The sequence below is a fragment of the Dunckerocampus dactyliophorus genome, chromosome 17, assembly GCF_027744805.1.
Source record: "Dunckerocampus dactyliophorus isolate RoL2022-P2 chromosome 17, RoL_Ddac_1.1, whole genome shotgun sequence".
Lineage (NCBI taxonomy): Eukaryota > Metazoa > Chordata > Actinopteri > Syngnathiformes > Syngnathidae > Dunckerocampus > Dunckerocampus dactyliophorus.
Genome location: NC_072835.1, coordinates 23,369,616 through 23,391,890, shown reverse-complemented (window position 1 = coordinate 23,391,890; position 22,275 = coordinate 23,369,616). Strand labels below are relative to the sequence as shown.

The following is a 22,275-nucleotide window of genomic DNA, read 5'->3' as shown; positions in this document are numbered from 1 at the left end:
ATGCAGCCGAAGTCAAGGCAACATATTAAATACATTTCATCAATGGGCACATTTTCTAATTAACCATTAGTTAAACAGGCGGAAGTGTAGAAAAGATTTCTATAGTGGAGTACAGGAAGCAAATTTACCTTTTTTCTACATAGGTTTTGCTACAGATATAGGCATCTTACCGCTGAATTAGTTTATCCGCAATCTGAATAAAGATGAAAGTTACATCTGTGTGTAGCTTGAGACGTGTGTTCACTTTACTGTGGGGGAGCAACAATGAATCAGGAGGAGTTTAGTGTCAGCTGACTTATCTACAGTGATGTTTATGCGATCAACATAATAAGCACCCCTGACGGAAGACATTTAGTTTTCCATGCAGAAAATGTAAAATGACTCAAACTTACCTTTGATCTCTTGTTGAAGACAGCAAGGTGCAGAGGTAGGAGTTGCCAACTTCGTGTTTTATTAAATTACTGTCACTTGCAATGTTCTTTGGCCCCATGGTAGGTTACATTGAAAAAACATGCAGTCACCATCACCTGTGTACTTGATTCTGCAGAATGATAACAGTACAGGGGCACAGAAACTAGTGATGTGCAATACTGTGCATCAAGTGTGCGAAAACCAGGGCAAAATGCACGATTTTTTTTTTTTAAACATACAAAAACCTGAGGTTTGAATTTACATATGTACTAGTGGAAGAATACAACTTTTGCAGGAAAATTTCAGATACAGGCATCTCTAATACCTGGTTTTCTCTGCATTTGATGAAGGCTCCCCAGCCCTACAAGGGATATTCTATTATTGTATCATGAAATGGAACCAACTAAACGTTTGCCATTCATCTCCATTTGCAAATGTGACAAAAAGCAGCAGTCGCTGTTAGAACATACATTTTATTATTCCAAACAATTTAACCCAGCTTGGTTGCCAGCTCCTTGGCCTTTGCCTTCTCCAGCTTGGTGATGCGAGCGGTGGATTTGGGACCCATGATGTTACCTCCCCAGTGACGACGGATCTGCAAAAAGAAGTTATATACATTTAAACAAAATAAACGCTGACGTTCTTTAACGTAAGCGGTAGCAGAATGCAGCCTCACCTCCTCGTATCGGTCGTTGTAGTTTGTCTTGATGGCTTCGACGAGCTTGGCAAGTGCACCTTTGTCCTCACTAGAAGAGGAACATTTCAGTAAAGCTTATGAAATGCCATGAAGACTGGCAGCAAAAGGGACATGCAAGCTTACGGGTTGGTCTGTGTGAATGCCACTGAGGTGCACGTCTTCCTGTGCACCAGCTTGCCCAGGCGAGCTTTGCTCTTCACGATGCAGTAAGGAACGCCCATCTTGCGGCACAGAGCGGGCAAGAAGACCACCAACTAGAAAAAAGGCAGGGAAACGCCAGCTGAGCATTTCCAATGCTAACATGCTAACTGTACATTTTAAACGGTAGTCTCTAAGCTCAGGGTTAAAAAGCTCGTATGTTTTGCTCGACAGGGACGATTCAGGTGAAGAAATTCAGACATCATTGCCAGTGACCGTTCCTTCAATGACGAGTTATGTTTAACAACAAGTTTACCTCAATGGGGTCCACGTCGTGGGCAATGACCACCAGTTGGGCCTTCTTGCTCTCCACCAGGGAGGTGACCGTGTTGACACCTGCATTTAAAAAAACAAACAAGAAAAACTTTGTTCATGAGGTAAACATTTAATGTTGGAGTGTCGAGCTGGACACGTTTGGCCAGTAGCTCAGGGTTAAAAAGCTCATAAAACATCAACATCTGTCAGGTGAAGAAATTCCAGTCATCATCGCGTACACGCCCCCTTCAGGTTAACATCTGATGCCATGTCCACTCAACACAGCTCATGTTTATTCATGCGTTTTGCAAACAGTGCATTTCCCCATCACTAACACATTTCCATCATAATGTGGACAACACTGGAACTTCAGTTAGCGTGGTTTTGGGTTAACGCCACTATTTTGGCCTTAGGTTGCGGGCATGGTCAATACGGCGCATGTCTTGTCATGTTAATACACCGCACAAGTCCATCTGCATTCTTAATCTATTTTTTCATCAGAAAACATCCGTTCTGTTCATCATATTACCTAGTGAACCGGAACCGACAGTTACGTCGCCAGTCTATGATGTCACCATTGACTCACGTTTTTAGTTTTAGATTTAAGAGTTTTACGTGCATAAAACATTCTACATTTCAAATGAAAGGGCTAAATAAACATTTCAAGGTTACTTTTACCTTCACTAAAAACAAGACTGTTCCCAAAGACCTGATGTGGCAGAGAGACACCACAAGGACACCAACTTCCTGTATTGCCATGCGTCTTTTCAATTCAATAGGATTTCTCACCTTTATTAAAATGCTGCCACTTGCAACTTCCTTTGGCTCCATTTAGGGTTTCAGTATAGACAAGAGAAAATACTGAAATGAACAAAAGTCCTATCTAGACAGTAAGGTGGTGGTGGTGAATCTTGCTCCCACATGGTGTCTTTGGCAAGAATCACGTCTTCAATGAAGGTCAAAGTAACCTTAAGTGTTCATCATTTATGTACTTACAGTCATGGAAAAAAAGTACACCATCCTTGTTCAGTTTATTGATCTTTCATGATCTTAACCAAAATCACTTAAGTTCTCACATGAATAGCTATAGCATTGTACTGGCCAAAAATTGAACTCTTATGAGCTATTTTGGTTGTCAGTTATATTTATATATTTCCAAACTAAAAAGGTACCTTTAGTTGTATCAGGCATTAAAACGAATAAACAAGGGTGCTAGTTATTTTATTCCATGACTGTTTATGCATTTCCAATGCACGTAAAACTATAAAATATGTTTTATGTTAACATTTTTGGCTTTCTGGAACAGATTAATTGGGTTTACATGATTTCTTATGGAGAAAATGTATTCGTTTAGCGTCCGTTTGGGTTCGAGTCAGACATTCTGGAACGTCCAAATGACGCAAACCAAGGTACCACTACATTTCCTGACTTTCTACAGGGTTGCCACAGTCTCTCACATTAAAAGATTTGTTCTATTCTGTGGTAGGACTACAATTCCTCTTCACACGGACTGCTGGGGTCATTGGGATCATTTTGTACAAGGTTGCCAATGACACGTCTTTACAAAAGTATACATACGTGGTCACGGCTGAGCAAGCATACTGTTGGGTTACCCAAGCTACAGCGACAGTTACACATTGTTACGCTGATTGAACTACGTTACTTGCGTATTGATACCTCGCCACACCACACTCGCCCGCAGTGCATCAGCACCACTACCAACAGGTAACGCTACATGTTATACGCTGCTGCCGAGTTTGGAAAAGTTAATTCGAGGTGTAGGCGTTCTTTTCTATGTTGCTTTGTGAAATCAATGCACGCAAGAAAGAAGTTCTGATAAAGCTTAAAAGGACCAAAATACCCTACGTATTGAAAGTGCGGTTTTCCTTTAATGACGTGAGAAAATGTCAAACAAATATGGTACTTTAATATTAACTTACACTGGATATTATTCTTGCACAAAGGGTTAGTCGTGGCATCACAGTAAAAAAATGTATCATGTGTTCATTACAAGACATCTTGAGCTGCTGCCAATATCAGTAACAGTTTATGAGTAATGAAGTGCCTGACAGTAGGGCATTTCTAAGGTTTAGTCTTTTTTTATTGTTAGGAAATACCAGGTATTACATTCCAGTCATTCTATGATGCAGCTATGTTGCAAACATGCGTGGAACTGTGCCGGCCCCTACTCTACATCGTGCCAAATTAGGGGAATCATGCCACGCCTGGGTGCACATTAGTCGTTCGGTGCTTTAGGTGTTCAAGTAGGCCCGGGTAAGGAACAATTGCCATAACAGAAAAGGTAAACATGTTTAAACACCAGCATGTGTGTGGACATAGCCTCAGATGTTGGTTGGTGCAGGTTCGATGTCCAGCACTGCTCACCTGCACGGAGGACAGGGGGCCTCTTGGTAGGGGTATCACCCTTTCCGGCTGCCTTCTGCTCAGCACGAGCCAGCAGCCTCTGTTTCTTCTCCTGCTTGGTCTCTGGTCTGTACTTGTGGGCCAGCTTAAACAGCTGCGTGGCTGAAGGAAATATGTGCGGTTATACTACACATTTAAGATTGTCTCGAGTGGATGGCTACGTTAATGTGCATCAGTGATCTTGGTGGAGATGTCAGCATGAGTGTTGAGATAGCAAATATTTGTCACATCATCTGCACGTCCTGTGATAAGACCCTCTCCACAAGACATACCCGTCTGGCGGTCCAGAGCCTGAGTGAACTGGTTGATGGCAGGGGGGACCTTTAGACGCTTGTACAAGATGGCGCGCTGCCTCTGCAGGCGTACGTAGCGAGGCCATTTGACAAAGCGTGTCAAATCACGCTTGGGCTGAATATCCTGGCCTGTGGCAAGAGAAGCAAATGTTACATGTCTGATTGCAAAACTAAAATATAATAGCATCAAGGAAGTAAGTGCATCAGCGATCTTGGTGGAAAGTTGTCTTCAGTGCTGTTAAGATAGCAAATATTCGCTTACATCATCTGCACTTTGCAGTACTTGTAGCCGCATTGGTCAACTCACCAATGCCGAAGTTCTTTGGCCTCTTCTCAGAAAGGAGGTTGACTTCTTTCTTGGCCTCATGCTTCTTGGCCACGGAAGGGGCGGGTGCCACCTTCTTCCCCTTAGCCTTTTTTCCCTTGGGCTGTAACAACCAAAGCAAACAATCACATTAATTTTAATCACTTCATCCATCCTGTCATCGGTCGATGCTAGCATTAGCAACAATGCACAAGATACCGACATCTGACCTGCGAACGCAGCTAGTAAGTATATTAAGCCAAAAAGGGCACTTGGCACTACAATTAACAATGTGCATGAAGCAGTATTTGTCCGAGAGTTTACGTGACTAAAATGAATATTAAAGGCCATAACAATCGGACAAAAATACTTCAGCCAAGAGTAGCAAGGAACTAGCCATTTTGAAAGACGACTCAACGAGGCTTCGTCAACCATGGTGTATTTACAAGTCTAAACGCTTAAAAAGATAAACACCACACAATCAAAGTGCCGTCAGAGTGGCAAAGGCGTAATAAAAACGTAAAGATCTAAGCAAATATGTTTTCACCGCATGTTAGCCTTAGCATTCAAGCTAGCGGCCGCAATGCTACTAGCACCGGTACCACCAAAGATGCTTCACGTCGCACGTCAAAAAAACATAACTATGGCGAACAATAACAACGTGTTAATGTATAATAAGTCCAACACGCCAAGCTGTAACACGTAATGGGATAAAAAGACACAGCGAGACGAGGATGCAAACAGATGTAACATGTAAGGTAGTTTCAGAGAAGAGTTTGGTTATGCACCCACCATCTCGGTTCAGGCAGAAAGGAAGAGCAGAGGATGCTGGGTAACGTAAATACCGCGAGGTTTGGAGCCTACCAACGTGGTCCGGGGAAGGGCAGATCTGGAATCAGATTATACATATGTTTGAATCTGTATTACAATCAAGCCACTACAGATCCAGGATCGGCGTTATAGCATATGTAAACAATAATTTTCTTAATAGGAATGTTATTTTTAACGGAGAAGTAATTCAGTATAAACAAAGAATCTGAGTTTGAGTTGTAAGTGTTTTATGAAACGGATTGCCCGAATATTTTCTTATATATTTTTTTTACGTTTTTATGTAATTTGAAATAATGATTATTACGATCAGTTGTGTGAAATTGCGCCTTGATTACAGTGCTCTGTTTCGATTGATATTTACATACGTACACTATTTTATGTTCGCGTTATAGAGCAAATAGACGTCGTGACGTCACACCGTCAGCGCTCCCCAGCCCTGCGACGTCAAGTGCTGGCGATGACGCGGAGGGGGGAACGTGTTGTTGTGGGGGAGGCCTGTTGTCATTCGGTTCAACCTCTCACCATCCATTCGCAGCCGGTGTGCTTTGTTCCCGGGATGATGACGCTGTTGTCACCGTGACAGCTGTCACATGCCATAAAGACGACAGTGGAACTGTCATGGCTGCCGCCAGCATCTTTAGCATCTTCTCCAGCGATCGTTGTCGTCGGTGCGGCCTCTTGTGTCTTCTTTGTCGCTGTTTACATTAATCGAGTGAGGCTACTTGTGAAAAGTTGCCGTCATTTAGGAATTCAGACACGATGTGCAATCGTGGTACTTGCTTTTGTGTCCTGTCATCGGTCGACGCTAGCATTAGCTTGTCGTGTGCATCGTTTTTGTAGCAAGTGAATGAAGTATGGCCGAGCAAGACCTTTGTCCCCACCTGGACGCCATAGGAGAGGTCACCAAAGATGACCTCCTTCAGAAATCCAAGGTGGGTCTTCATTCGTTTCCTGTGTTGCCCCTTCCATCCACTGACACTGACGTTCATGCTAGCTACATGGATCAGTGTAAATAAGAGTGGAGCTGCAATATGTTCACTTCCAGAGACTATGTACACATACCTTAACAGTACTCTTTACACTCATGTCCGTAATAAAACTGTACTGATTGTTTTATATCGTTTCCTGTAGGGAACCTGCCAGTCATGTGGTGTCGGGGGGCCAAACCTCTGGGCCTGTCTTCAGGTAATAATCTTTAGATGTCTTGGAAAAAGAGTGATATGGCATCTAAATCCTGCAGACAAGACGCTTCTTTGGGTACACATTAAAGCATGATGCAATTCTCTGGGGTGATTTTCCTTGTTACATGCATGCACGCGCACACTCAGGGGCCAGCCTAAGTACACATGCACAAGATAAATGTTGAGATGCATTGTATTATTTTATAACGGCAGTGTTTTTGCACGGTAGAATGACTGCGCATTCGTTGGCTGTGGAGAGTCCTACTCTGATCACAGCACCCTGCATGCTCAGGTAAGCACCCCCTCTAAGTCAAGGATGTACAAAAAAAAAAAGAAAGAACAAATTAAATTCATATTCTCTTCCATTTAGGCTAAGAAGCACAACCTGACAGTGAACCTGACCACTTTTAGGATCTGGTGCTATGTGTGCGAGCGGGAGGTGTTTCTAGAGGCCAGGCCCGCCCTGGTGCCTGCAGCCCCCCACCACTGTGCAGCCTTGGAGCAGGTAACTAAAGCCGCCCCCCAGCGCCCGCCCAAAATGGGTGACTATGCTGGAAGTGACACATAAAGCTATTCTTTACCAGGAAGCCGCGCCACTTGGTCACCCACTAAAAGGCGTGCCGATCGCCGTGGCAGAAGACGAAGGGTCTGAGTCTGAAGAGGACGAGCTTAAACCCAGAGGTATATCGCTTCCGTCGTTCCTCATTTCCTCTCCCAAACAACATCAGATTGCATTTCTCTCGTCACATCTTTCAGGTCTAACAGGGATGAAAAATATTGGCAACTCCTGCTACATGAATGCTGCTCTCCAAGCCCTGTCCAACTGGTGAGTTCTCTTCACTGTTGAGCTGAAACCGTCTGACACCACCTCCATCTGACATTCCTCTTCTGCCGTTTTTTTGCAGTCCTCCTCTCACTCAGTTCTTCCTGGACTGCGGCGGTCTGGTGCGGACCGAGAAGAAGCCCGCTCTCTGCAAGAGCTACCAGAAACTAATCTCAGAACTCTGGCATAAAAAACGGTAATAAACAGCACAGAGGTTAATGGAGGGACAGCTACTCAACTGCAGAGTGTATCAGGCGTGTATTAGGGGTATTACTGTATTAATTTATTAGTGGTATAATTAGTGGTACTTGTAAAACTACATTTCTATTATGTATTTTCTTTTTTTAAGCATAATTTTATATACTAAATACATCATTAAAATAGCATATAATACAATACAATGTGTACATTATTCTGTACTGTACTCTGGCCTCTGTTACTCACTGAAGCGTAGAACTCCGTCGCTACTCACTTGTGTTCCCTAATGCTTTTTGATTTAGTGTTTTATATCCTTAGCAGTTCTCCGGAATGCTTTGTCTTCAAAGCCCGCTGTCGGCGTCAGCTTTACAGATGCCACGTCTGCAAAGTCCACAGTCTGTATTCAAACTGTCATAACCGCTGCCCTTCCAGGCCCAGCTATGTGGTGCCGACCAGTCTGTCTCATGGCATCAAGTTGCTGAACCCCATGTTTCGTGGTTATGCTCAGCAGGTAGGGTCAAGCACCCAGCAGGTAACTACCCTTAAAAAAAACACACACACACAAAAAAGACCTTATTTCCATTTCATATTCCAAAAATAATATTTCATATTCCACTTTTCTATGTACTCAAATACGCTGAATGTTAAGGAAGCTAGTAAGCTGCTGTAGACTTGTCTAATGCCAGTGTACAGTGACTGGCCATAACATTAGGTACACAATCTAATGAAATTCAATACAAGAATTATTTTAGGAAGATAAGTGTTCAACATGTTTGTTTTAGAAGAACAGCTCTGCTGTGCATCATCCTGTGTTTTGTTGTAATTGTACAAAAAGGACACACAGGAGTTTCTGCGCTGTCTGATGGACCAGCTCCACGAGGAGCTCAAAGAGCCTTTGAGCGAGTGCGGCGTGAGCAGCGACAGCGAGGAGAGGCTGGACGGCGACCGCTCCCCGTCCGAGGATGACTTCTTGTCCTGCGACTCGGGCTCCAGCAGCGACCGGGGAGAGGTGGGAGGCGCTGGGGACAGTGAGCTGCAGGGGCAGGATGAGTGCGACGGCATCCATTTGCCCTCGGCGGCGGGGGACGGCCCCGTCGGCGGGGTGATCTCGGAGAAGGAGAGGCTGAAGGAGAGGAGGGTGTCCGGCTCGCCGCTACGCGGAGCCTCACAGGAAATAGATGAGGATGCGGATGTGGACACCGCAGCTGGGGATGGCGTTGCAGAGAGAGGAGACGAGGAGGAGGAGGAGTGCGTGTTGGGGCCAAATAGTGACACCCAAACGCAAGACAACAAGCAATCAAGTCCTACAGGAGCAGACAAGAGCTCAGGTAAGAAGCTTTAAAACTGCCTGATGACTTAACATATTTTAAATAATGTGCACTTCTTCTTGACCTCTTGATGCAGAGCCAAACAATGAAGCGTCAATGCCCCACCCACATTCCACTCCCTGCAGTCCCGTCAGGAGCCTCCAGGAGCTCCATTCCAAACTGTCCTCCAGTCCGCCTCGCTCCAGCCCACTACGCTCGGCAGGAGCTGCCTACCCTTTTAAGAAAGGTGCCGACACTTCCTCTTGTCCTCACAGCTGTTGGTGCTTATTCAGCAACTTCCACCACATCACATTTTTATTCGCCGCTTTAGCTCAACTGCTGCTCACGTCCAAGAAGAAGAAGCAGGTGCACTATCGCAGCGTCATCTCTGACATCTTTGACGGCTCCATCCTCAGCCTGGTCCAGTGCTTGACCTGTGACAGGGTGAGTTGTGTGCTTGAACAGCAGGGGGCGCCACTTTCATGGCAAAAATGGCCCATGATTAATGAAGGTAAAAGAGCATGTCATCCACCATGACTCTTTTCCTGCTACCACAGGTGTCTACTACAGTGGAAACCTTCCAAGACCTGTCCCTGCCTATTCCTGGGAAGGAGGACTTAGCCAAGCTGCACTCCTCCATCCACCAGAACATGCCAGTCAAGACCGGCACAAGTCCTGAAACGTACGGCTCACAGGGATGGATCTCCTACATCATGGACTCCATACGCCGGTCAGTAGAGCCCATTTTTTTGTTGTTTTTTTGACCACTAGTAACCTGGTTGACATCTAACAAAAAAACAAATCTGGCATCTGATAACGTCCTCCCTGGAATAGGTTTGTGGTCTCGTGCATCCCCAGCTGGTTTTGGGGTCCCATGGTGACTTTGGAGGACTGCCTTGCTGCCTTCTTTGCTGCAGATGAACTCAAAGGTCAAGACCAGCGCCACACTTGGGTTCATGTGCCAATATAAATACATAACACATCTTTGCTTTGCTATTATTTTGGCAGGAGACAACATGTACAGCTGCGAGAGATGTAAAAAGTGAGTACATAAAGACAGCAAATAATACATAAAAAATTTGTTGCTCATGGTTATTTTTACTCATGCATTTGCAGGTTGAGAAATGGGGTGAAATACTGCAAAGTGCTCCGACTTCCAGAGGTATACTTCATTTGTCTTAACACAGTGACTACAGACATCCCTCGTTTATCACTGTTAATTGGTTCCAGACCTGACCGGTGTATTTCCGCAAAGTAGGATTAGATAGTAATAAATGAAATATTGCTGTAGTTAGAGCTTAGAAAACCTCTTTGACCTTTTACCATTATTAGAGCCCTGTAGACATGAAATAACACCCCTATAGTTGATAAGCGATAAGAAGACATAACTCACATGTGAGCAGTGGGAAAGTTCCTTCTCATTGTAGCATCTCCAACGTAATGTGGGCCAGTCGCGAGGCATTAAAATCCATCTTAACTATGACGGTTGTCATTTGATTGATATACAGGTCAGCCAGTCTGACATACATCTGGCATACACGTACACACTACTGCTATCTTTTTTACACCACATTGCACAGCTCTTATGCGCACGCTACGGGATCGCTGCACAGACCCAAGAGACTGCTGCCGCTTTAAGCATAGCTACCGAGCTAACTAGTTAGCCTCCAATTCACTAAATGATGTTTTTCAATATGTTTAACTAATAGTAGGCCACAGTCAACCATAAAACAGCGATAATTTATTAATTAATCAACCTTTGAAAAACCAGGATAGCGTGAGGGAGCTATGTTCGAACTGTAAAGTGGTGACGGACGACTGTGTCATCCCTTGCAATATCGTGGTTCGATTATCGCTCCCTGACTATATTGCGTTTTTTCAGAAATTAATCAATTAATAAATAATGGCTGTTTCCTGGTAGACTATTGTCTATTATTAGACTTGTATTTATTAGAAATGCAAGTGATATGTGGTATTCTGGCCACTAGGGGTGGTCTATTTGTATTGTATTTGTATTGTACTTTATTCACTTCACTGAAATTCACTTGTTACAGCAGCAAGCAAGATACGCAAGTAAAGAATACATAGTGACTACAACATGGTTCAGGTGGTGCAGGTGTTGTAGAGCCTGACAGCGGTCGGTATGAAGGACCTGCGGAACCTCTCCTTCTTACACCGTGGGTCTAGCGCGGTGGTCTAGTTGTTAGCATGTTGGCCACACAGTCACAGTCTGGAGATGGGAAGACCTGGGTTGGATTCTCCCATGGGCATTTCTGTGTGGAGTTTGCATGTTCTCCCCGTGTGTGTGTGGGTTTTCTCCAGGTACTCCGGTTTCCTCCCACATTCCAAAAACATGCATGTTAGCTTCATTGGAGACTCTACATTGTCCATAGGTATGAATGTGAGTGTGAATGGTTGTTTGTCTATATGTGCAACCCTAATGAGGAGAAGCTGCATAGAAAATGGATGAATGGATGGCCACAAGGCGGCAGTGATGACACAAAACATTAGCTTACATGACATTACCTCAACACTGCATGAAGTCAGCCATGGCATGGCATGATAGAGTGAAAAAAAGTTCTCCCATCCCATGTGGAAGTGGTAAGTTTTTGACTTTAAGTTTTCAAGAAATACAGGCTAACTGGTTAGCTCACAGCTAGCCACCGTCTCGAGTTCCTGCAGCATGAGAGTTGCAATGTGGTTTAAACAAAGAATAGGAGTGTAAATGTGACTATAGGGGTGTTATTTCATGTCTACAGGGCTTTAATAATGTCATAAAAAATTTTCTATGCTCTAACTATGACAATATCACTTTTGTTAACATTGAATCCTATGTCACAGAAATGTATTTAATGTGGTTGTGTCTGGAACCAACTAACCGCTATAAACGAGGGACAACTGCACATTTAAATGGGACAGTAATGAATCTGTTTAATGAACCTCTGTCTTATGGAGCTTCATTTTTTTGAAAATTTGCCCTGAAAATTGATGTTTATTTGTGCTTTACACACTATGACATCACTAACACAGCACTACTAATCCTACACTGATCGTGCCTTAAATTCAGCCTGTAGAAAGCACATTACCATCCCATACCATCCCCCTCTGATCACAAAGCAGCGATTTAAATTTTGTGGTACGCATTTGTGGTGCAGATTCTGTGCATTCACCTGAAACGTTTCCGGCATGAGGTGATGTATTCCTTCAAGATCGGCAGCCATGTTTCCTTCCCGCTGGAGGGCCTAGACATGCGACCCTTCCTGGCCAAGGACAGTCCCTCCCAAGTCACCACTTATGATCTGCTCTCTGTCATCTGTCACCACGGCACTGCTGGAAGTATGACAAAAAAAAATCTAAATGAGTTTTACACACTTATACAATTGTCTTTTCCTTGCAGGTGGGCACTACATAGCGTACTGTCAGAACGTCATGAACGGGCAGTGGTATGAATTTGATGACCAGTACGTCACTGAGGTCCACGAGACTGTGGTGCAGAATGCAGAAGCCTATGTGCTCTTCTACAGGTAAGCAGAAACCACTACATAACAGTGTTTCCCATTGGATGCAATGATGATGTAATGATGTCATTGCCACATTTGCATAATTAGCCATAATTGTAATGGACGCTGTAGGACAGAGAAATGTCGTTGTGGGAGACAAAAAAAACCCAGGAAAATCACAACAAGTGTGTTTACAACTACAAATTAACTTTCTTGGTGCTTGTTTGTCACTTTTTTTTTTTTTAACTCTTTCACTGCCAAAGACGTTTATTGACGTCTTTAGCTTTTTTTCGCGGGAGCTATAGATCAAAGTCTTACTCAGCGTGTGTGAATTTTTGAATTTCTGACTTATAGGCAATGTAGTTCTGTCCCAGTAGGGGGCAGCAGTTTTCTTTTCCTCCAACCAGCAGACAGATTGTCTATGAAGAAGACGGATTGTGGGTTGAGAGAGGAAAACGGCGAAACACATGCAGAAATCGAGCGGAGACAAAAAATCCAGGCAGCTAACACTGTCACAGAGCTTGTCTGGTGGTGGATCTGCCCTTAGTAGTCACGTGATCGCCAAAGATAGAGGTGACATGGGTGATGTAGGTGACGTAGACACAAATGCAGTTGACAATGGGAGCCGAAACAACAAGCAATGGTTAGCGTTGCTGAGCAGTGTGGCGCGACACCGGAAGCAGTTCAGAGTCAGGTGACTCAGAACCCGACCCTGATTCTTCTGACGAGTGGCTGCCGTCTGTACAGGTCAGCAGCAGGGATTCATCCCCGGATCCAGCAGACCCCACCGTCACTCTGCTTGAATTTGCTTCTCTGCAGAAAAAGCTTGTTTTCTCTGTTTTTTGCTCAAAGTCAGGTGTTTTTGCTGAAAGTAGCCTATGTTCTACCGCCAATATCTGAAGACCCAAAAAGGCTAGAAACAAACTTTTTTTTCTGATGAAAGAAGAGAGTCTAAAGTTTGTTTAGATAGTTTCAATGTTTATGTCGTCCTAAAATTCAATATTCTGTGGGTCTTGAAAAAAAACTCTGGCAGCATGGAGCTCCCTGTCTGAACATGGCTGGCAGTCAATGGGTTAATGTCACAAACAAGACCAAGCCGCCTGTGAGTGGTTTGAGGTGGCCCACAGCAGCACCTGCAGCTTGTTGAGAAGAGGGACACGTGCTTTCACATCAGTCTCTTTTAGAAAGCCCACAATATTTACATGTCTATGTCTTTGTTTCATTGACAGTGTTTGTCAAGCTTTAAGATTTTGCACTTTGTTCGGCGGTCCTTGAACGCACCACAGGTAGCTGCTAAGAGACACAAAAGTGAAACAATACCTAACTTTACAACTTGTTCTTTCACTTGAACACACACGTCTACTGTATATCTTCACCACAATAAATGTCATCACTAGATTAGTCGCTAGGCTATCTAGAGGAGTCTGATTACTTGGTAAATATAGCAACATGTCGCCATGTTGGCAACTCTGATCCCTCCTGCTACATCTCCTTATTCTCTCTATGAAGTGTGTTAGCAATAATATGGGAAACACTGCCCTAACCATCATGCACTTACGTACACTCAGACAATTTTTGGAATTCTGTGCAGGAAAAGCAGCGAGGACTCTGTGAGAGAGAGGCAGAAGGTGGTGGCTCTGGCCAGCACCAAGGAGCCAAGCCTGCTGCAGTTTTACATCTCACGAGAATGGCTCAACAAGTTCAACACCTTCGCAGAGCCCGGTGCCATCAGCAACCACACCTTCCTCTGTCACCATGGAGGTAACCTGTCTTTCCAAGAGCATCCTCATTGGACGTACTCATTTCGTTGCACATTTACATATTTTTGGCATATTAGTATTTCACAACAATTAAAAAAAAAAAACAACGATATCTCACTGGGTTGATGAGATGCGCACTTTTAATTGTGTTTACATGACATGTGTATTGGAATGCATATCCATCCGTTTTCTATGCCGTTTATCCTCATTAGGGTCCCTGCCTGACTTCGGGCAAGAGGCGGGGTACACACTGGACTGGTGGCCAGCCAATGGCAGGGCACATATAGACACACAATCATTCACACTCACACGTATGGACAATTTTATTAATCTAACATGCACCCGGAGAAAACACACGCACGTGCAGGGAGAACATGCAAACTCCACACAGAGATTCGAAACCAGGTCTGTGTGGCTAACATGCCAACCACTCAGTGCCCCCTGGAATTTTGGAATGCCCAAAATGGATATATTGTGCTTATGTGCCCATGCACTCCAACTTCCAGCAGGAAGCTTGCATTAAACCAGTGGTTCGGGACCCAAAAGTGGTGATCCATTGTGGGTGGGTCGCAGACACCAAGTCAAAAATGACATTCAACTATGCCATTTACAACTCATGTCTGACTTATTTTAAAGTAAAATTGAGCAATATTTTCTCTTCCTTTAAAATTCAAGAGTTTTATTGTCATCTGCACAGTAAAACTGGTTGTTCTGCTATGCAATGAAATTCTTATTCTGTTCATTCGCCCAAGAAAAGAAAGAAAACACAAGAAAGAATAAGAACATAAGAAACATAAATACCAATAAATTAAGCAACAACAACAGAAGAGACATTAATACAGATAAATAATACAAATAAATAAATAAATAAAGTGCTATGAGTGTGTGTTGCGTGCGGCGTGTGTGAGTGCTTCGTTGAGAAGCCTGATGGCCTGTGGGTAAAAGCTGTTTGCCAGCCTTGTGGTCCTGGACTTCAAACTCCTGTAGCGTCTGCCTGACGGTAGGAGTGTGAATAATGAGTGTATGTACTTGGGATGCGTAATTATGTGTATTAATGTCTCAAAAGATGACAGCAGATTAAAAAAAACAACAAAAAACATTTGTTTGGTTTGACAAATAAAAGTAGAAAAAATCTAAATAAAATAAATGAAGGAATAAATAAATATAAAAATAAGACTAACGGAGTGTAAAGAAAATACTTAAAAATGCAAATAATAAAAAATTGAAATGAAAAATGACTTCAGTGTAAAAAAAATAAAAACAACCTAAATATAGCTTTAAAAAATTGTAAATAAAAAAATGTAACAGGATTTAAGTATAAAAAATATAAAAATTAAAATAGTGGGTCACAATTTAATGGCTATTGTAAAATACGGGTCCCAGGCTGAAACCATTTGACAACCGCTGCATTAAACATTCTGGCAAATGCAAGCAATCGCCTTTCCAGATCTGATGTTAGATGCTGTCAGGTAAAGTACTCATTTAAAAAAAAAAAAGGGTTATTATTGTGCTTGTACAACTGTAGTCTATCATACCGATAGAAGTTAATATAAGTTTTAGGACTTTATTATGATGAATATTCAACCATAACATGTCTGACAGTGTCAGTCAAAAGGGAGCATTAGGTTGGGAAAAGGAGCATTCTTGTCTTGGATCCCATAAGATTGTGTACTTTTATATTAGCCACTTTTAATGGAGTTGACATTTTACACTAGCCACGTAAAAGTAACATTTCTCCAAAGCATGAAGACCTCCTCACGCATATTTGACATGTCTTCCTCCAGGCATCCCCCCTAATAAATACCACTACATTGACGACCTGGTCGTCATCGTGCCGCAGAATGTGTGGGAGTACCTTTACAACAGGTAACTATTTTAACACGCTTGCAGGCAATTACATGCCGGAGGATGCTCGGGAATGCGCTATGAGAAACGGAGCACGGGTGTCCAAGTTTGATGATACAGTAGATTTTCCTGCCAGGGGGAGACACGGATCGTTTTAGCACACGGTTTGTGTTTGTTGTCAGGTTTGGAGGCGGGCCCGCAGTCAACCACCTGTACATGTGCGCCATCTGCCAGGTGGAGATCGAGGCGCTGTCTAAACGCAGAAAAACAGAAATAGACACCTTCATTAAGGTAAAAAGTGCTGCAGTGTGTTTGGAAGACGAGTGTAACTGACAGGATGTGATTTTTTGTGTGCAGCTGAACAAAGAGTTCCAGGCCGAGGAGGCGCCCACAGTCATCCTCTGCATCAGCATGCAGTGGTTCCGCGAGTGGGAGAGTTTCGTCAAAGGCAAAGACAAAGGTAAGGTGTGGCACACAGACGCATCACGTCGTGTCTTCCGTCCCTCTACCTACTGTACGTGCCTTCTTCCGCACAGAGCCTCCTGGTTCCATCGACAACAGTAAGATAGGCGTCATGAAGGCAGGACACATTCAGCTCAAGCAAGGTGAGCCTCACCACTGACACCGCCCTGCAAAAGACAACGCTGCCTTAAAAGTGCGTGTCCCCCCATCCCCCATCCCCCCCCCCCCAGGCGCAGATTACGGTCAGATTTCAGAGGAGACCTGGCAGTACTTGTTGGCCATTTACGGCGGCGGACCCGAGATTGCCGTCAGACAAACGGTGGCCGCACCCGACCCCGACAGCCTTCACGGAGAGAGGAAGATAGAAGCTGAGACCAGAGCGCTCTGACATCACAAAAGGTTGGAAGCTTTCCCCCCCTTTCACAATGTTAGGAGGAAAAATGCAGTTTTATCTGAATGTAGTTGAAGTATGTCCAATAATAAAAAACAGGAAAAATACAAGAATAAAGTCTTCATATTACAAGAATAAAATCTAAATTTTATTGAAAAAAAAAAAATCAAATCTTATGAGTAAGGTCAATCTTAAAAGAGCAAAAATCCATAATTTTACATCAGCTTTTCATTTTGGGAGAATGAAGTCCTAATATTAGGAGAATAAATGTGTAAATGTATCGACAGTCACTTTTACGAGATGTTTTCCATCCATCCATCCATCCATTTTCTATACCGCTTCTTCCTCATTAGGGTCGCGGACGAGATGTTTTCATGTTGTGAAAATAAGTCTGAGAGAAAAGGTAATTATATGAATTAAGTTAACATTTTTACAAAAATAAAATGTTTATATCCCAGTAACACCATAACATTACGAGAATATAGTTGGAATATTCTGAGAAAAAAAGTAGGACTTCCTGTATTATTTGAAGTTCCACTTTTCCCAAAGCACAGTGAATTGGTCTTTGTTCCGTCACGTAAGCAGTACAATTGTGTACTTGCCCACAGCTTGTGTGTTGGACTAACCAGGCGCCGGTGTGTAACCATTGACTGGAAGTTGTGGTCTTGAAAGGTTAAACATTTCCATCGTTGACGTCAGCTCTTGGATTCTTTTCACACTGTGGCCAAGAATAAGAATAATGGAGGCGGCGGAAGCAGCAGCGGCATAGCCGTTATTTAAACAGCTGTAACTTTTCCTTCCTAACTTTTATTATTCCCTTATCCTCGCAGCTCCTCTCCACCGTTTGCCCTCGCAGACAGCTGAGGAATTTGCACCTCCCCGCCTGTGAGTGGATGTCGCAGCGGTATATACTCTGCTGCCACTGGACGGAAACAGCGCTTCTTATTGTGGACTTTTTTTGTTATTCTGGAAATGAAGTTAAAGCCTGAGATTCATGTTAAGACATCGACTGAAGCTGCTGCATCTTGTATCAAGTCGACGTCTTCTTTACCACAGAGACCTTTCCTTTCCTATTGCTGGCCTGCTTATTACTTGCATAGCAGCCTGCACACCTGCAGCCCACATTGTTAAATAAATACACACTGCATCTGGAACGTCTAGCCAGCGCAAATGAAAGCACCTAGCATGCGTGCAAGGAGCAATTATTTTCATGTGAACTTCAAAAGAAAAGCATGCAGCTCATTTCACCAACAGTATGAATGCAGCGTTTGCATTTTCTTTTCTTTTCGGAAAAACGGAACTTCTGAAGCACTCCTGTTCAGGTCCAGGGCACCACTAGCCATAAAACATGTTTCAAGATGCTTGCATGGATGGTGATAAAATGTCACGAGCAAGAACACGGCGACAACAGTGCATTGTTTACAAAAGATTATCTTGAACCAAGTGAAAAGGTTTTGAAGTCATAACAAGCTGACAAACAATAGGTCTAGGTCTGAATATACTTGTGAGCTGTAGTTGTATGGATTAGCAGCATTTTAAATAACCACTTACCAGCTCGCAGCTCGCATCATGTGACACACACACACGTCCTTCAGTAGAAATAGATTTCAAATTGAGCACTTAAAATTGGAATCTAGAGCCTCCAAAGGGGTTGAATCAAGCTCAGCTAGTAGTATCATACTCTGAAAATGTTGGCCTTTCAGTGCAGCTATAACTTCATGAAATGCACCCGAATTATCCCCCAAGCAAGAGTCCGAGAGTCCAGCTGCTAACGGTCACCCGTAACCTTACGTCACGACGGAATGTCAACCACTGTTGCACACGACAGCAGTGCCACTTTGAAATGTCAACAGGATGTTCTTCATGTATCTCCGTGTGATGCACTGGTTGGTGATTAAATGATTAAAGTGGTTGGTATTTCACCACGTGTCCTGAGTTGCTATCATTATTTGACGCCCTGTGATCATCGTTATTACTATTAAAGGATTTGTTGTCATTTAGCATAATGACTGTTCAAAATAGTTACGTCTCTTCAAATAATAAATCAATTGCTCGGTGTGGTCAAACAGATGCTTTCCCGTTGATTAATTAGTACGAGCATGTGTCCCACTACTACAGAGCACGCATGGCATCTGTAAAGTTTACAGCAGACTTTTAAGAGGAAGCTATTCCTCAGCTTCTAAGAAAATTGACAGTCCCCAAGATTAAAGACTGGTAAACAAAATACAAATAATATGTAACGTGTAAGAAATGTCGTTACCTTCAAGTCTGATGTACTGTGGATGTTCCAAGAGGCTGCAATGCAGACAGGTGTCTTCATGGACAAAACCAACGGTCCCAGCTCGGCAGTCATCCATTATTGTTATCGACTTGATTAGCTCCTCAAAGCAAAGTTAGCTACACATTGTAGTTTTCCATTCGTTCTTGTTAGCACCGCATGCTCATCGTCCATATACTCCCAATAGCTATCTTAGCGCCACATGTCAACTATCCATTAACAATTGTTAGCTAATTGTCAATTCACTCGTTAGCTAACACATGACGTCATCAAGTGTTTTTATTGTGATATTTCATAAAAACTGCTTACTTTGCAATTACAGCAACAACTTTTGGTAGTCTAACCACAATGTTTTTTTGTCGAAGCTCGCGGTCTCAGTACACCTTCAATTAGCAGTCTTCAAGCTTGAGTTCAATAACACATCACTTACCAGCTACTTTACCAGCACATTTTCCAAATAAAGCCGGAAGTTTTAGCTTTTACAGTTACACTAGGTCCCCAACTTACGAACATCCGTGTAGCAAACACTCGCGGATACGAACACAAGCCGACTGGTCTATATTTTATTTTATTTTGCCTTGTAGTCGCTCAATCAGTATTTCTACTGCTACTGTACATGCTTGACCAGTAGAGGGCACTGTGACACTGCTAATGGGACCAACAGTTACAGGCAGACTGGGGGGAGGAGAAGTGAAGAAAAGCTACGTTGTAGTTGTACGATGCAACCCGGACAGACCGTGTTATTAAAGTTTATGAAGAGTTAATAGGCCTGCTTAATTCTACACCACCCACAGAACACTACCTCTTTTAGAAGAGTCTAACCACCACCACCATTTGTCCTTTTATCAATATCTCCTCCTCCTCCTCCACGACGACGTATGCTCGACCACTCCTCTTCAAAGGTAAATAACATTTATCATTACGTATTATTATATCACTTTTATTATTGTTTCTTTTCATTCATTATCCTGGTTTAATATTACTACTGCATCCAAACTCATATTTACATACATACACATATACTGTATATGTATACACGTACATGTAGTACCTATATCATTGCTAATATTACCTTTTCCCTACTTAAGAACAATTCGACTTAAGAACGGAACCGTCTGGAACCAATTGTGTTTGTAAGTTGGGGACTTAGTGTACTTTTTAAAATGTAATCACTTTAGTTTAAATCAATAAACACAGCAAATACACATCCCAGCCACTATGTGAGGACATATGATAGGTAGCTATATAGCTATATAGCTATATAGTCTTACTCACTGATTTGATGGTTTTGTGAGTAATAAGGTGACTCGATTGTAAAGTGGATTCAGTAGCCATGGAAAGTTTCATTGTGTTGCAACCACACACACACACACACACACACACAGCCCATATTTTGCTAGGAATCTTCATATGTTGCCAGTGAGGCAACCACAAGGTCAAAAAAAAAAAAGAAATTCAAGGGAAGTCAAAGCGTCACTTCCAACATGAGTCATGTTATGCAAGAGGGAATATTTTGCCAGTGAACCTGTCCAATTTTATGAAGTTGACTTTGACTAAGACGGTTACGCTCATGCTGGTCAAGATTATGGCATGCTGGAGCCTAGACCAGCTGACTTTGACCAAGAGGGGGGGCTAATGGCCCGTCAATCACAGGACACAGAGAAACACTCAACCATTCTTGATCACACAGATAAGTCTTAAATGAATCAAGCGTGCGACTTTTTGTGAACAGTGAAGACAGTCTTGTCTAGTCTTGAACAAACTTAACATACGTTTTTACATACATCAAAAACAACGTTGACGTCTTCAGTGAGGCTAACGAGATGTGATCGTCAATTTACCCTGCCTTTGTTTTCGTAATCTTACGTACGTGTTTTCTATAAAGCGAGGAGAATTTAGTTGTCATCAAAACCAAACGCACTTGTTCGTATCACGAACAAACTTCATGTTTGCCATCAAAGACAGTGTCCAATCTTCCACAAATCCTACGTACGTATTTCGGTAAACACTGCTACGTGTGTTCCCGCAACGTATCGTAAATATTTTTGCTAACATCAGGGAAAAATTGTCTTAAGAAAAAATCAGAATGGACGTGTTTTCATAAGCTAGAGTCAAATTTGAGTCTTTGACGAAATCCAGGTATGTGTTTTGTAACTATTTGTATGTATTTTTATAAAAACATCAAAATGTTTGTGTTTGGCAAACATCTGTACGTGTTTCTAAGTCTTCCAGCAACGTATTGTAAATGTTTTCGAAAACATTAAAGAGATATTGTCTGAAGAAAAAAAGATAAGCTAGAGTCAAATTTGAGTCTTTGGCAAATCCATTGTGCGTGTTTCGTAATTATTTTTTTTCAACGTGGAAGACAATTTCGTGTCTTCAGGGAACCTATCCTAAGAGTTTCACAAATATTGAAGGCAATTTAAAGTCTTCAGTCAACAGTAAAACAAAAACGCGTCTCACGTATCGTCGTATCGTCGTATCGTCGAAGTCAGCTAATATATACGAGGGAGTATTAGGACCACATTGAAAAAAAAAATCTGAGATTTCCAAAATAAAGTCGTAAATTTTTACATGAATAAAGCCGTAACTTTATGAGAATAACGTCTTAAATTTATGAGAAAAAAGTACATTTACGAGAATAAAGTCATAACTTCATGAGAATAGAGTCGTACATTTACGAGACAAAAAAGGCCTAACTTTATGGGAATATAGTCATAAATTTAAGAGAAAAAGCCGTAAATTTACAAGAATAAAGTCATAATATTACGAGAATAAAATCGTAAATTTACGAGAAAAAAAATCTTCACTTTATGAGAATATAGTCGTAAATTTAAGAGAAAAAGACGTAAATTTACAAGAATAAAGTTGTAATATTGCGAGAATAAAATCATAAATTTATGAGAATAAAAGTCGTAATATTATGAGAATAAAACTGTAAATTCATGAGAATATAAATTGTAAATTGACGAGAAAAAAATCGTAAACTTACGAGAAAAAAGTCAGAGTATTACGAGAATAAAGTTGTAAAGTTACGACAATAAAGTCGTAATATTGCAAGAATAAAATCATAAATATCTGAGAATAAAAGTTGTAAATTTACTAGAAAAAAAGTCG

The 22,275-nt window shown here is 42.3% G+C and overlaps 2 protein-coding genes and 4 non-coding genes across 10 annotated transcripts; 1 reads left to right on the top strand and 5 right to left on the bottom strand.

The window, feature by feature from the left end:
• Positions 1-864: 864 nt before the first annotated feature.
• Positions 865-5,406, bottom strand: rpl7a (ribosomal protein L7a). The gene is made up of 8 exons (XM_054758257.1): positions 5,375-5,406; positions 4,586-4,706; positions 4,258-4,407; positions 3,947-4,087; positions 1,563-1,642; positions 1,232-1,362; positions 1,088-1,157; positions 865-1,006 (listed from the first exon to the last, which is right to left on the bottom strand). Exons 1-8 carry the CDS (start codon positions 5,375-5,377, stop codon positions 902-904), a joined length of 801 nt encoding a protein of 266 aa, XP_054614232.1. The 5' UTR covers positions 5,378-5,406; the 3' UTR covers positions 865-901.
• Positions 1,441-1,517, bottom strand: LOC129170575 (small nucleolar RNA SNORD36). The gene has a single exon (XR_008566640.1). It is a non-coding gene; the product is annotated as a small nucleolar RNA SNORD36 (small nucleolar RNA).
• LOC129170576 (small nucleolar RNA SNORD36) lies at positions 1,728-1,798 on the bottom strand. Its single transcript, XR_008566641.1, has one exon. It is a non-coding gene; the product is annotated as a small nucleolar RNA SNORD36 (small nucleolar RNA).
• On the bottom strand, positions 4,154-4,223 carry LOC129170578 (small nucleolar RNA SNORD24). Its single transcript, XR_008566643.1, has one exon. It is a non-coding gene; the product is annotated as a small nucleolar RNA SNORD24 (small nucleolar RNA).
• LOC129170577 (small nucleolar RNA SNORD24) lies at positions 4,478-4,550 on the bottom strand. The gene has a single exon (XR_008566642.1). It is a non-coding gene; the product is annotated as a small nucleolar RNA SNORD24 (small nucleolar RNA).
• A 426-nt stretch (positions 5,407-5,832) lies between the features above and the next one.
• usp20 (ubiquitin specific peptidase 20) lies at positions 5,833-18,802 on the top strand. Of its 5 annotated transcripts, none has more exons than XM_054758223.1 (24): positions 5,834-6,345; positions 6,545-6,598; positions 6,824-6,886; positions 6,965-7,099; positions 7,179-7,275; positions 7,351-7,420; positions 7,500-7,613; positions 8,048-8,126; positions 8,451-8,943; positions 9,020-9,169; positions 9,254-9,366; positions 9,480-9,652; positions 9,757-9,851; positions 9,931-9,964; positions 10,039-10,084; positions 12,078-12,258; positions 12,320-12,446; positions 14,014-14,183; positions 15,967-16,048; positions 16,210-16,318; positions 16,385-16,487; positions 16,564-16,632; positions 16,720-16,888; positions 17,711-18,802. In XM_054758223.1, exons 1-23 carry the CDS (start codon positions 6,268-6,270, stop codon positions 16,875-16,877), a joined length of 2,793 nt encoding a protein of 930 aa, XP_054614198.1. In that variant the 5' UTR covers positions 5,834-6,267; the 3' UTR covers positions 16,878-16,888; positions 17,711-18,802. The 5 variants fall into 5 exon arrangements, 4 of the variants coding, with proteins under 4 accessions (XP_054614196.1, XP_054614198.1, XP_054614195.1 ...); XM_054758222.1 differs by having other exon boundaries at positions 5,835-6,345; positions 8,048-8,147; XM_054758221.1 differs by having other exon boundaries at positions 5,833-6,345; positions 7,179-7,420.
• The last annotated feature ends 3,473 nt before the right edge of the window (positions 18,803-22,275 follow it).